At 44.2% G+C, this 15,778-nt stretch overlaps 1 protein-coding gene across 4 annotated transcripts in view; it reads left to right on the plus strand.

Annotated features, from left to right (window-relative positions):
- The window catches only part of MORC2 (MORC family CW-type zinc finger 2), a 143,645-nt gene extending 128,302 nt beyond the window's left edge, over positions 1 to 15,343 (plus strand). For all 4 annotated transcript variants that reach the window (XM_088469866.1, XM_088469863.1, XM_088469865.1 and 1 more), the window contains exons 26-27: positions 13,303 to 13,491; positions 14,094 to 15,343. In XM_088469866.1, the coding sequence (XP_088325992.1) occupies positions 13,303 to 13,491; positions 14,094 to 14,162 (258 nt within the window). In that variant the 3' untranslated portion in view covers positions 14,163 to 15,343. The remainder of the gene's footprint in view (positions 1 to 13,302; positions 13,492 to 14,093) is intronic.
- The last annotated feature ends 435 nt before the right edge of the window (positions 15,344 to 15,778 follow it).

The following is a 15,778-nucleotide window of genomic DNA, read 5'->3' on the forward strand; positions in this document are numbered from 1 at the left end:
ATTTTGTTTGTGTTTTTTTCCCTGGCCTGTTTTGCGGTTTCCACATCATCTTTGATTGTGCAGTGCAGCTGTAGTCTCATTTTTCCAGCAGCTTCTGCTATGTCTGGTAAGGGGAGTGTGTCCAGAGACAACCCGGAGGAATGAAAGTGGTAAAAGTTTTTGCTTGTCCCCGATGCCTATTCAAATTGCCCTGTGTTCAGTCTGGGGCTAATGTTCTATCCACAGCATGAGATGCAGAGGACCAACACCTGTGCTCGCCTAAAAAGCCCCCATTAAAATAACAGAGCCTGTCTGGGCTAGGCTATTGCATACTCACGCAGTTCACCACACATTCCAGAAGCTGAGCTCTGACTCTTGTGCCTCGGCTCCTTCCGAGGTATCCATTCAGAGCAACTGTCTTAATCGGGGTCCATCCTGAAGAATTAGCTTAGGCTCAATGCCTGGTGAGGTTATTGCACGGTATGTATCAGTTTACCTCTTCATCAGAAAGGATTATGGAATCTGCCACCATGTTGTAACATCTGTTTCCGTCAATTTTACAATTTTGTAAAGGACCAGAGTTTTTTATCCCAGGAGAGAGAAGAAGTGGCTGGGATCTCTGACCTGAGGTTTCCTGATTACCTGACGATGGCTCCAACAGGAAGCAGGGAGTAGAGGATTTAGTGCAAGCTGTCCAGCAGATGCTCACAAATTCACTGATTAAGAAATATGTAGAATAATGAGAGTGGCAAATTTTGTATATAACAATGCTCTGAAGGAAAATTAAAATGTGAAGACGATCTTTTATTAATACTATTAAAATTGAAATGGAGTATCTTTAGCGAAATCTTAATTAAATAGAATAGAAATCTTTAAAAAATGGAGTATAAAGCATACTTACCTACTCTCCAGGAAGTGGCTGGAGGCTCCAGAATTTTCGGGGAGCCTCCCGCACCCCCAGGAGAGTATTCGGATCGCCCGCATCCCGCCCACTTCCCAGTGAAGTGGGCAGGACAGGGAGATAATTGCGGCAATGTATGGAGGGGGGCGTAATGATGTGAAAACACATCATTTAGCCCCCTCCTCGAGCTCCCACTATTCACGGCAATTTGCAGTGACGGGCTGGGCCTAATAACATAGGAACCAGGCCCTCCCCCTTAAGTGGCCAGCTGTGTGTCTGCTCTCCAGGCTTCTCCCAGGGAGCAGATAAGAAAAGTCAGTAAGTATGGTATAAAGTGTGCTTAAGAAATGTGTTTAAAATTGTTTCATTGTGTATCTTTATTGTATCTCGTTATTTCTATAAAATCACAGGTTGTGTTCTGAAAAATATGCTGCTAATTTACAGCAAATAAGTACACAGTAATGAACATAATGATTCATATATATGTGAGATATTGCTTAAATGGTTCTAGAAAATATTTGTTGAGGCAGTCAATATTTGATTGCATAATTTAAGTAAAGTCCTTTGCGTTCTTATACAAATACTATAAATACAAAGCACGTATTAACTCATTAAATGCCAAAGGCTAAATATATGTGTGTATGAAATCACATATTTTGTGTCTTGGAATACCAATTACTATTTAATTAAATAATTTAACTTATTCTGTTAGTTACACAGGCTCATATGAAGGCTAATTAATGTGTATTATAGATGTGGGTTACATATTTCTACATGAGAAGGAATATATTACAAGCAGCTGACTTTAATACTGCTGATTTTGTGCAGATAAACTGCTCACATATGAGAGTGAATCTACTTCATGCAGGTGATTTGGGACATCTGACTGATAGCTTACACAGTTATTTCCTAAACTGTATCTGCCTATTTGAGTCAATAAATCAATAACACGAAGGTGCTGCGCACAAATGGAGATCAAGACTAACTAACTACAGGAGAAAATATACCTGATATGTAATGTGATCTTGAATCCAATATATTATCCATTCAGGGACAAAGATACAGGTATCTGTATTAGCTTATCAACATTCTACATTATTGTCATTGACAAAGGCACAACACTTAAAGGAGATCCATAATGCAATATCCATTTATAATGTTAACAGAATAGAACTATATGTGCTATCTAGCAGGCATACATAAATCCATATATGTATAATAACACAGCATTGACCAAAGCTGGTATAATATGTATAACACAAGTCACTCTACTTAAATTGTACAATGAAATATTGAATTCCCCAACAAATAGTTTATAAAACCTCTAAAACCATCCAAGCAATTACCGTCCTATATATGAATCATTATGCTCATTAATATTGAATATTGTGACACATGTCACAATTTCAGCAGCATCTTTTTCTGAACACAGCGTGATATTAAAACAACAAGATGCAATATAGATGCACAACTAAACAATTTTACTAACGCATATTCCTAAGCAAGCCACTTTATACTTTATTTTTTTTAAGATTTTGCTGAAAATACACCGTTTCAATTTTAATTACATTAATATGTGTTATTTTACAATTTCATTTTTCTCCAGTGCACCACTCATAGCCAAAACTTGCCTTTCTCCTTATTCTACATGTACCCTTGTCTGTGGTAGCACGCCCACCAACAATTGGCTTATGTAAGATTTATTACAGGGGTTTACAATACTGTTTACTTTGATATTCTGGTGCAGTCATCCTTCTTTTTTGTGTTGTAGTGTTGAAAAAGTATAGACTGTTTCCTCCTCTCCGTTCTATGCGCAGTGTGGACAAAACATGTTTATAGGTTATAGTCCTTTTTATCCTTTTCCCTACAGTGAAATGAGATTGCTCCCTTAAATAGCCTATCTTAGACCAACACCATTGCAAAGCTGAATGCTGCACAGATAGGAAGTTGAGAGCACCCATAAGGCGGTTGACATAGTGGAATGGGCCTCCCTTAGACCAATCTTAGTTTTGACTTGGGTCAGTGGAGAGATGGGGCAATTGGAAGAGTGTTTCAAATCTGCCACCCCCAGATCGATATGCTAACTCAGGTGCATCATATCCATGAGGTTTCCCAGTATCTTGCAGAGGCTCCCATTAATGGGGGTTTAATGAGGTTAGGACTTTAGGCCTCTGCAGTATCAGGACATCTTTGGCTTAGGGTCTGAGTCCAAAGGACTCTGGAGTCTCTGCCCTTCTCTGGGGAGGACATGTTTTTTCCTAAAAGTTAATTTCTCCCTATTAATGCCTCGCAGACTGCAGTTCCCTTAGTTTCATTCTTTTCATCCGGAGTCTGAACGGCAGAGAACAATTCCCCTCTCCTCGTGGAGGTAAACCGATTTGGAAAGCTAAACAGCCAGCTCTGTGACCTGCAGTCATTCAGGCAGAATACTGGTGGGTGGATTCCACCATAGATACCTGGGTGGAAGAAATCGTTTCTCGGAGATACATTCTAAATCTCTGAATAAGGGGTTTGACTTAAAAATTCAGTTAAGCTAACAGAAGCACTTATTTAAATGATGATTATCTTTAGAGAATTTAGATATATTCAGCCTGCATACCATAAACCTAAATGACCTTGGGAAGAGAGGGTACTTTAATTTACATTGTATTATCCAGACAGAAAGCAAGGTTTGGTGCATGGTTCAACAGAGTTGCTGCCTTATCTTATTTTCCATGTTAATAAGGTTATATGCTGTTCTGCTCACTTTAAACTTTCCCATTAAACTAGTTTTTCATCCCTGTGTCCATATCTGGGTAAAACTGGGTACATACTATTCGGCCAATGATGCGAATGATTAGACCGATTCACACCGAGCAAAAGGATCCCAAAAACAGCCAATATACAGCATACGCAATGCTGGCTGGCAACTTTTAGCCTGGGGGGAAAACACAAGCAAGTGTCCCTGGCTTTTCTACAAACACATTGTGGAGTTTGGCCCCGATAGGGTAATGCTATCTCAAGATGGCGTTACCCTATAGTAGTGTATGGGCTATTAGAAAATTATTCTGGAGAGGGATGCTCCGGAACCCCTCTGTTGGCCCCTGAGAGCCGCGCATTCACCGTGTGCGCCGAGGACCCAAACCAGAAAGCAGTGTGATAGCGTTACGCTATCGCACAGCTTCCAACTCTTCCCCAGGGCAGGCTCTTATCCAGAGCCCATCTCCTGGCAAGAGAATTTGTCAATTTGCATGAAATATTAATTTAAACATTGCGAATTTGGGCATAAAATATTTATCACATCTACATTAAAATTGTGGATTGTGATAAATAAGTCACTTAGTAACAGACAATTATGCTTACCTGCCATCCTTGGGTTCAGTTTTGTGGCACTGAACGCGATTGGTCATCCGTCCATCCACGCCAATTGTGATCGCAGCCACCAGACATGTTGTAAGGGAGCAGAGGCGAACATGCTGGGAGCAGACATAGGCACAGATGGGAAGGGGGCAGAGGCATAGATGGGGAAGGAGTGCAGGCATATATGGATAGGGGGATGAAGCTCAAATTTTTTAGACAGTGAAAAAGACTGCAGGCGAAAGGTGACAGTAGAGGAGACTGCAGGAGAAAAGGAAATAGTGGGAGAAGACTGAAGGAGAAAAGAAAATAGTGGGAGAGACTGCAGGATCAAAGGAATATATGGAAAAGATTTCTGGACTGCACAACCTGACTATATATACAATTGGAGGTGCTACCTGATGAGACTAATTGCAGGCACAGAAACAGACAAAATCTCAGGTGCACAACTCCAAATCATCAATAATATATATAAATGCAATACAATTTTGCAATCAATAGAATTTTTTAGCATAATCATGGCCAAGCTTATGGGATCAAAGGAAATAGTGGGAGAGACTATAGTGGAAAAGGAGTAATGCTATGTTGTGCACTGCAGGTACAGTAGGGTCGGCCTTCTGTGCGGTGCCGATAGCAGGGAGTAAGGAGAAGAGAGCTGGAGGCGGAGCTACTGCAGAGCCCAGGAAGGGAAGCGGGGGCGTCAGGGAGTAACCTGTGTGTGTATGCCCGCCCCTTCTCATGCTGGCTGCTCTTTGCCGCAGCCTGACACTGACAGCCAGGAGGCAGGAAGAGGAGCTTTCCCGGCTGTCATTGGTATGTATACAGAGTGCACTGGCGGCCCTAGTGTTGCACAAGTGTGTACCGTCCCTCAGGGCTGTTAAGGGGGCGTGGCCTAATTGCTGGAGACGAGGCCACGCCCTCAAAAAAAGAGGAAAAAACCCTAGTCGCTGCGCTGAGGATTTGCGCCTGGCTGAAGGGCTTGCAGTGCCCCCCTCGGCGCTGTGAGCCCTTCAGCTTGGCGCAAATCTGTGGGGGGGCGCGATCTGTGTGAGACTGCTGCTGTTAGTACTCGCTCCCCTGCAGGCCCTGGGGCAGGTGGCACCCTGCTCCCCGCAACAGCCCGCCCCTGGTCTCCGTACACACGGCCAGACAATTGTGCTTTCAGGCTGGAAAATGCTAATTAATTATAATAATGGGCAGGACTAAATGGACAATACAGGAAGAGCAAATAACAGCAATACTTGGGCATAGGTGGCTGCACTCATATAGGGGGTATTGTAGGAACACTGTTGCAGGTCATCCTAAAGGGAAGAAGTAAAGTGAAAGGGAATGATACAGGTGCCTGGTGAAACAAATGATAGACCTACCTGGGCAAAAGTGAGTGCACTTGCGGCGATGTAAATGGCACTTTATCATGCCTGTCACCTGCAAGGGCTATATCAGGAGTTGACCACATGCCACACTTCATTTACCGTGGAAATACACATGCCCTGCCACAGTACATGTTGCTGTGAAAGGCATGCTGAGATGTGTAGTTCCATGGCAAATGGGGTACTGCACTCCAGCTTCCCCTGCGTTACTGGCATTTGTTTGTCTTCTGACAAGCTGAGGGAAGTCACATCATAGCTGATTTAAATAAATATGCCCACAAGTGAGATATGTGCACGATAAAATGTCTGCATACATCGAGCAGAGGTCTGTACAGTGTACTTTCTGAACGATGCCAAAACGACAGGAACAACATACAGTAGCATATGGAGCTGATCCGATGGTTTGTAGACCAACCATTGGGGTCTGGTGCTGTGCACATATTACACAATTCACGGACCGAGCTTGCAGATATAGCCATGTGGGGCCAAGAATCTCATAGTGTGTACCCAGCTTAAGGCTAAAGATGCTATGGACCACATTGTGTATGTGGCGCATTCACTTCACTTAAGGTGACTTGGCCAAGGCAACATGATCACTTTGCGATTTGTCCACATAAATGTGTGACTAAACCAGATAATTAGCCATTAGGTGTTTTAGCCAAGCTGCTGGATAACATTGTGGTAGACAGCATAATATTTAGGCATGCCAATTTGGGGCCAATATAGTTCCAATTTTCAAATTAGTGCTAGTTTAACATGGGCAAACTAAACAATATAAGTAAAGGGAACTTCAGTCTATTACTAGGTGGAACTAGTCTGTAATCGTCAAATCCAACCTATATCTTGGACACCTTTTCCGTTCCGTATTATATCTTTTCTTCAGGGTCCATAGGGTCCACAGGAACTACCTTGGGGTATGTAGTTGGAGTAAACCATTACACCAAACAGCTACAGCTTTCAAGCTCCCAGCATGCATAGAGCCTCCTCCAGATATACCACGCCCCCAACCACAGGCATTCAGTTTTTTTGTTTGGTGCTCGGCAGGACTGCTTAGGCAGTCCCGGGCTTTTTTCTTTATTTGATTTACCTTTGTTTTTGTAAACTACTAAGTTTAGCAGTACTAGGCATCCGAATAGGACGCATGTACTGCAACTCCTTCTACCTCCGCCGATGCCGAAACACCAGTACTGCTATATGCCCTGGGGATTTTGGCAAGCCTAAGCAAGGCTTAGCCAGCTTCATCGCTGGGGTCCGGACTGCGATCGGATTCACAGAGATGGCAGGTAAGGCGATTCGTCGTTGTTGGGGAATCGTGCACTGCAGTCGTGGCCTCCGGTGTAGGAGACGCATCGGAGACAGCTGCGGGTGAAGGTCTCGTTTAACGTGGCCTCACTAAGGTGGCCGGGGCCTTATCTGTTGCCGGGGACGAGTAATAGATGCACTAGAGCACACTATGTAGCATCTACTACTGTCAGGCCAGCATACCCGTGCAGTTTAGGGGAGAAAGGCGCTCCCCCGGCCGCTCCTCCCCCAACCGAAATGCAACTTCCGGTTGCGGATTCCCGCGACTGGTTTGCTACCACCTCGTGTGTGAGACTCTCACAGTCCACCTTGGGTGCACTGATGAAAGCTGTTGGTTCTCAGAGGTTTGGTCTGTCTCCCTGTGTACCTTTCCACTGAGTTAGGTATATAGTGCTCTATCTCCTACCAATATCCCTGTGGGGCTGGTCAGTTGATTCAGAGTCCATTTGCATAAGCATTTGAATGTATATATGCATTGTATGTGACTTTAATGCTAGCTGTTGTGTTGATACTGCCTTTTAATTTTTAATCTGTCTGATATATGTATCACTGTGTTTCTCCTCATCCCTCTGCAAAAACAGGGTGGGTTGTTGTTCATGGTCTTTTCACATTTACTTGTGAAAAGGGTCACATTGCATTTATACCTTATACCTGTTATACATTGCTATGTCTAAAGGTAAAGGGGAGAAGGATGAGCCTCCAGCGCTGATATCATGTAAATCCTGTTTGGCAGGCCTGTCAGAGCAGGATTTGGTGTAAGAGAGTCTGTTATAAACAGCCACCTCTCCAATCTGTATACACCAGCACCTGCACAAGAGCCACCGGGGGGGTAGGGTGCCTCTTAGTCTCAGGTTTTGTCAAACTTAGTAGCCGTGCAGCGGCGTCACGGGCTCTGGCTACGGTACTGCCTCCTGCTATGGAGACAGCCTACAGCATTTACATCCTTCTATGTATGTCTCCCATTAATCCTGTTTAGTTTAATGCTTATGCTCACTCTAGTCAGAGTATGCTGCGGTCTATAGCCCTCTGCAGGTAATGCAAGCAAATAGACCAGTACGGCAAAGCTAGAGCATATGAGATATACCAGTGGTTCTCAAACTCTGTCCTCAAGACCCCACGCAGTTCATGTTTTGCAGGTCACCCAGCAGGTGCACAGGTGTACTCATTACTCACTGACACATTTTAAAAGATCCACAGGTGAAGCTAATTATTTCACTTGCGATTCTGTGAGGAGACCTGGAAAACATGCACTGTTTGGGGTCCTGAGGACCGAGTTTGAGAACCTGTGAGATATACCATCAGCTGCAGCCTGAGGATTCTACTGTATAACTATTACTGCTATTGCTCCATGTTTACCCTCAACTACCAGGTATTGTAGAGGTTAAATGGTACTTCACATTTATTTGTGAAGACTGAGCTGCCCATTCCCCTCTTTCCTAATTAGGTGGAGAAGCTCAGCTGCAGTGGAATGTTTACTGAGGGGAGATTTATACCCTTTTTACACCAGTGCTAAAACCCGGGTTATTGCAGGGTTAACCCGGGTAGATCTTTGGTGTAAAAAGGGGACAGGGTTTGATTCCTGGGTCGAGTGACCCAGCAATCCAACCCAGGTAACTTGCAGGGTTTCACACGTGAATGACTTGTGAAACCCTGCAGTGTAAACAGTGCGATCCGGGTCACGATGACCTGGAGAGCGCCGCATGCCGGCTTCAGTGGCGCTTGGAGATGAAATCTCCAAGCGTCCACTTCCAAGCTGGAAGAGCTGGGTCACTGCAGACCCGGCTCCCGTGTGATCGCCGCGGACTCGGGAATATCCTGGGGCGGCGGCGGTGGTTAAATTCCGGGTCTGATCCGGTTTGAAACCCTGGGCCCGATTCAGACCCGCACGCTAGGATGCGTTCGCTAGTAGTTGCCGATGGTTCGCAATGTGCGTATGCATCGCAGTGCGCATGCGTGAACTAGTTCATGCGATCGGGAAACGTTCGATCGCTACACATAGACAGCTCGACAGAATGAGTGACAGGACAAGCCGTTTGTGGGTGATGACGGGTTGGTCGATGAAAACTGGGGAGTGTGGTGCGAACGCAGGGCGTTTCAGAGGCATGCATAATTATGACGGAGCGTCATAGTACACGTCACATGGTTGAATTTTACACTGAAGCACTCTCGCAGTGCTTGCGGTAGGGTATGGCATCCGATGGTACTCAATGTTACCGATGGTTGCATACACTTCCTGGAGATGTCGTTCATAAGTGGGTATCTGCATACACACCGCGATCGCACGCCAAGACATAGTGAGCGTGCTATTGCCTTGGCGTGTGATCGCCTGCCTTGCTGTGGGTTGGCCGGATTTGCATACGCTGGCTGCGTGCGAACGGGTCTGAATCGAGCCCCCTGTTCCAACCTCCGGGTCAGACCCGGAATTTAGCTATAAAAGTTGTATTAACCTCTATCTATCTATACCTTTTTTCCTAGGATCAAATGAGAAAAGCACTAGAATCCTACCAACTTTTTTGTTTGTGTAAGCTGATTTAGTGCCGATTTGTAAGTATATTTGTATGCACTTTTATCCTATCAAGGTGGTAGTGCCCACTTGATTTTTTTTTTTTCCCCATATCCCCAAACTACCTAGTGTATCGGGGCAGAGTACTTCACACTTATTTTTATCTGTGAAGGGGGTCACATTGCATTTTTAATCCTACACTGGTTGTAGGTTACTTGCAAGGGTAGACAGGAGACTGTTGTCCCAGTGCTGGTTTTATGTAAATCCTGTACAGTAGGCCTCGCAGTTTTTAATACAGGTGGGACTGTCTGTTGATTGTTATACACCACAACAGCTCACTTACCAGCACCTATTCAGGGGTCACTTTGTGTGTCCTCCCGGTCTCAGGTTATGATGCAGTTAGTGCACCGCTTGATAGCCCCCACACTGCCTCTTAATTGGGATTCCCACAGTGAGTACATCCTGCCCTGATGGAAAATGATGTCCTCTCTGTCCACCCTGCTTTCAGATTCTGATATCTCATCTGAGGAGGCAGAGGATACACAGGTTTTCTCCCTCCGGGGAGAGAGAGAGCGTAATTCATCAGTGGATGTTCCTCTCTAACAGGGGCATTAAGTCAGTCCTCATTATAGAAGTAGTACAGGCTCCTAACACCTAATAAACCTGGTGTTTAGACACTAAAGTGATTTAGGCTGGATTACCTCAATTTGAATAGCTCACTGAGTGTATGGGGGGATGCATAGTACACTCAGATAGACTGTTCCAGATTCCAAAAAGGACTAATGTCTTTTTGTCCCCCTCTCCCATAGGTAGAGTGCATTACGGGTGCAATCCCCAGAAGGTGGTCGGTACAACTCCCTCATCAGGTTCTAAGCCATGTGGTCAATCAGGCTGGCAATAGAATCTTAGGTATTCAGGGTTCCCTGGACATACAGGATGCATAATTGCATGCACATATTGCATTGTTCCACCAGGGGTTTCTGAGTGTTGCTGTTCATCTGCAACATTACCATTGCCCTTTGGTCTGTCCACAGCCCCTCGGGGTGGGCAGAAGGGCGCGGTGACCAAGATAAAGGCAGTCATGGCGGCTCATCTGACGACAAGGAGTCAGGGTACTACCATACTTGAACGACCTCCTGAAATTGGCAATCTCCAGAGGTTTTCCAACACCATCTCCAAATGACCATTGCCTGTCTACAAGAGCACGGCTGGATAATCAATTGGAAAAAGTATTTTCTTTCTCCAACTCAGCCAATGGTACATTTGGGGGTGTTGCTGGAGGGGTAGAGGATTCTTCTGCCAGTGGACAAGATTGCTGTCCTACAATTATGGGTGCCAGTTCACTTAGCAATGCAGTTACTAGGGTCCATGGTATCCACCTTCGACAGGATGGCCTATGCCCAGTTCCATTCCAGGTCCCTGCAACGATGGATTCTGTCTCATTGGGATGGTCAGTATCAGCTGATAGTCTCAAATGATCCGCATCTCACCAGAGGTTCGGCTCCACCTCGCAGGGTGGCTGCAAACGACTCATTTAAACAAGGGTCGCCTGTTATGGATCCCAGTTTGGGTACTCCTCGCCACGGATGCAAGTCTGTGAGGATGGGGAGCAATGACAGGTCGTCACATCTATCAGGAAGGTGGACTGCTCAGGAAGGTCACCTGTCCATAAATATTTTGGAGCTTCGTGCAGTGCACAGAGCACTCATTCTGGTGCAGGACCTCCTTCACAGCAGGTCTGTCCAGATTCAGTCCGACAATGCGACCACAGTGACCTTAATCAACCATCAGGGAGGCACACTAAGTCCGGCAGCCATGAAGGAAGTGGCGAACATTCTGCTTTGGACAAAATGCCATCTTCCAGCAATCTGGGCAATATTCATCTCAGGAAGTCCGCTTGCCAGTTAAGGACTCCCTAAGTCGTCAGGACATACACGCCGGGGAATGGGCTCTTCATATTAACGTCTTTCAACTCCTGGTGGACAAGTGGGGACTACCAGACGTAGACCTCATGGCGTCACGCCACAACCACAAGGTCCCCAGGTATGGGTCCAGAACAAGGGACCCCTCAGCCGCCTTCGCGGGCGCTCTGGCGGAGAGGTGGGACTGTTTCCTCCAATCTCCCTCCTCCCAAGGGTCGCAAAGTTCAAGCAGGAAGGCAGCAGGATAATACTAATAGCTTTTCCCTAGCCCAGGAGACATTATTTCACTGATCTGACATGTCTATCCATAGACAGTCCACTGCCTCTACGACCATATTTGCTAGTGCAGGGTCCCTGCCTATATCCGGATTTACCTCTGCTGGCTTTGATGGCATGGCTCTTGAAGCTTCCGTCTTAAAGGCCAAAGGTTTCTCTACTTCTGTGATCCAGAAGATGCTGAGGGCAAGGAAGCCTGCTTCGGCCCGCATCTATCACAGGATTTAGCATTCATTTTTTCATTGGTGTTTCCACAGAAAATATGACCCCAAGGTTTACAGGGACTCCCGAGTGCTTGCTTTTCTTCAGGCTGGATTAGACTTAGGTCTTCGCCTGGCTACCTTGAAAGTTCAGGTTTCTGCATTGCCAGTGTGGTTCCAGCGCAGTATTGCTTCCCTGCTGGATGTTAGAAAATTTTTGCAGGGGGTTCTCCCCCTGCAACTGCTGTTTAGCCCTTCGGTTGCACAGTGGGATTTATCTTTGGTTCTCAGTGCGTTGCAAGCTTCTCCATATGAACCCTTGGATAAGGTGGACCTTAGATGGTTGACAGCAAAGACTCTTTTTCTCCTCGCTATTTCCTCAGCTCGCAGTTTCTGATTTGGCAGCACTGTCATGTCGCTCCCCATATTTGATTTTTCATCAAAATAGAGCTGTCCTCCGTACTAGAGCGGTTTACCTTCCAAAGGTGATATCCCATTTTCATATGTTTTGAGGAAATTGTAGTCCTGGCCTTTCAGTCTTCTGACCTTTCTAAGAGTGAAGCTTACCTGGATGTGGTTCGAGCCATGCGTATTTATGTAGATCGTACCAACTCCATCAGGAAATCAGATGCGCTCTTTGTGTTATATGGGTTATATGCTGGCCAGCTAGCAAACAGTCTTTGGCTCGCTGGCTGCATATGAATATTTCTCATGTCTATACACAGGCTGATCTCCCTGTCCCGAACAAGGTGACAGCACATTCTACTCGGTCTCTGGGACCATCGTGGGTGGTTAGACAAGGTGCCTCGGCTGAACAGCTGTGCAAGGCAGCCACTTGGTCTTCCGTCCATACCTTTATCAAATTCTAGGCATTTGATACTTTTGTCTCCCAGGATGCTTCCTTTGGGAGGCGGATTCTCCTCTCTGCTCAGGAGCGTCCCCACCCTTAAGGGAATTGATTTAGGACGTCCCCAAGGTAGTTCCTGTGGATTCTATGGACCCTGAAGAAGAAAATCAGAGTTATGATATAACATACCTTAGATAACTCTTTTTCTTCAAGGTCTATAGGGTCCACAGGGCACAGTGTTTCTTGTGTACCTTGTACTTCCTTGTCCACTTTTCGTCTCTTGCTGTCAGGCTTGTTTACAAACTGAATTCCTGTGGCTGGGGGCTGGGTATATAGGGAGGCGGCTTGAAAACTGTAGCTGTTTGGTGCAATGGATTACTCCAACTACATACCCCAAGGTAGTTCCTATGGACCCTGAAGGAAGAGTTAACTAAGGTATGTTATACCATAACTCTTACTATCTCATTGGGGCAACAGGATGTGTGTACAAATATGGCTTTTAAAAAAAGACAGTGTAAAGAGCAAAATCCTCCTCCTAATATATTTTAACATTTCTTCCATCCCTGCCTAATTTGTTCCAATAATGTAGAATTCTATCCTCTTAATTTTTTTATATGAATGTCTTATCTGTAACTTCATACAAAATCCATTTCTCTCTATTTGTAGAAAGAATACTTCAAGCAGTATGAGGTGGGCCTACAAAACCTGTGCAACTCTTACCAGAGCCGCGCTGATCTTCGGGCTAAAGCCAGTGAAGAGATCCAGCGAAACACAGAAAGGAAGTTTAGGGAAACAGAAGAGAAGCTGCAGAAGTTAAGGACCAACATTGTGTCACTGCTGCAGAAAGTACAAGAGGTGAGATGTACAGTAACTGTAATACAGGGTGATATGTTTTTCTTCATAGACTGCTACTTTTTCAAGTAGTTTGAAATTAATATTTTAGATTTTTGCTAAATATTTGTATTTTGTAGAGCAATATGCTTTATGTAAATCTGCTATGTAAGACAGCAGCTCCTAATCTGAGAAGCATTCAGGGTCTGGCTGTCGTGTAAAGCCAGTCCATCAGATCCTCTGCTGATCAGATGTCTTTATTGAAGCTGGCCAGCAAAGGTCCCATTTGTGATAGGAAAATATCATTTCCCATTTGGAGCCCCACTGCAATACTTGTGTAAGATAACTGGTAGTGAACTTAATGTCTTACAGTACATTTTCTTGATTTACTTTCTGTTCTGGATTTATGTTTTTGCTGGTTGCTACAACTCTTTCTCAAGCACGAATTTCCTTCATAATGTATAATCTACAACTCATCAGTAATTACATGTTTTGTATGATGACACAATATATGTATTTTCATACTTCTCTTAATAATGACCATGAATTCTGGAATATTATGCTTTAGAGCTTACAAAAATGATACGTACCAATATATCAATCTGTTCTGCTCTTATTTTTCTTAGGACATTGATATTAATACAGATGATGAGTTGGACGCTTACATTGAAGATCTCATTGCAAGAGGAGACTGACCTAATCATGGCTTGTTGCAACTTGTTACATTTGTTGATGGACAAAATAAGACACTATATCCCCCCCAGTTACATGCAGTTACTGAGGGGGCTAGCCCAACGTTACATAGCAGACACACGTTATGGCGTCACTGGTTTCTTGTAATATGTTTTCATGGTTTTTACATAACAGGCATGTGTTTTTCTGAAAGTTTTAAACATTGTAGTTCTTGAACTCATTTCTTTGTTTATAAATATTTATTTTTTATTGGAAACTGAAGCACTGCCTGAGTAGTTTATAAAAAATATCTTTGCAAAATCCAGCTGACTCATCATGTTGATTTTAAATCCATATTATATTTGGAATATTGTATGTACAAACTATAGTATTGCTTATCCAGAGAGACATGGAGGGGGAGACTTAATAACAAAAAAATTATTTTGGAATACATTACATGTTGATTATCCTTTATTCAAAATGCTTAGGACCAGCAGTGCTTCAAATTTTGGATTTTTGGGGATTTTGGAATATTTGCATATTCATAATAAGATCTGTAAACATGAAATTCATTTGTTTCATATACACTTTATACACATTGCCTGAAACTAATTTTGTACAGTATTTTTACTCATTTTGTATATTAAACAAAGGTTGTATGCAATGAGCCATCACAAAGCAAAGGTGTCATTATCCCAGCCACAGTTTTGATTTTGGGAGCAGTTCGGATTAGGGATGCCCAGCCTGCAATGAGTTTACATTTGTAGAGACAATAAAAGTTTCTGCACTTACAATCAAATAGTACAAAATGTAAAAGAACAAAAGGGTTTAACGTTTGTGTTCCATTTTCAGGTGAGGCTTGTCAAATTTCAGCAATCTCTAAACCAATTAATTGAGATTGTAAAAGGCTAACAATACAAACGAAAATTGGCATATACAAAATTAAATGATAGCAAAAGAAAGTAGCTAATATGAGACACATTTCATTGATACAATTTTAAATACAATAAATGGTACATACGGTGTTAATTTAAGGGCCCCCTTTTTCAGTTTGCCTTTCTATCCCTCCACTTTTTGGCCCTAAACTTCTGATTTTTCCACCACACCCAAAGTCATGGCCCCAATGATCGCCCTGTTGTGACACAAGGGGATTACTATCATCCTTTACTTGGATGACTTGTTCATCAAAGCGTCCACCTCGTCATCTGAGGGGTTCATGCCCAGAGGGTGGTCTTCCTGGGGCTTCTTTTCAAAACGTCCTGGTGGCATGTCATTCTTCCGGAAGTTGAAGATTCTTGCCCTGCAATATTTGGTGCGATTTCTATTGAGCCTGCACCGTGTGTCCATCCTGAGATATATGCAGTTGATAGGGAAGATTGTAGCCAACGTTGAAGCAGTCCCCTTTACTCGCTTCCATTCCAGGGCTATCTTAACATCACATCACATCCTGTGGCATTGGCGAAAATCTGATCCATGTCTGGACAAGGTAGTTGTTTTCTCTGTCACTTCTGGACCACAAGTCCTTCGTTTGGTGACTTCACTCCCCCAACCTGTCCAGGGCTTGCCAGCTCTTAATCAGAGTTTGGACCCTGGTAACGACCGATGCTAGTTTGCAAGGGCAGCCTCCTCCTTTGACCAA

The sequence above is a fragment of the Taudactylus pleione genome, unplaced genomic scaffold (genome assembly GCF_031769625.1).
Source record: "Taudactylus pleione unplaced genomic scaffold, aTauple2 ptg000095l, whole genome shotgun sequence".
Classification (NCBI taxonomy): domain Eukaryota; kingdom Metazoa; phylum Chordata; class Amphibia; order Anura; family Myobatrachidae; genus Taudactylus; species Taudactylus pleione.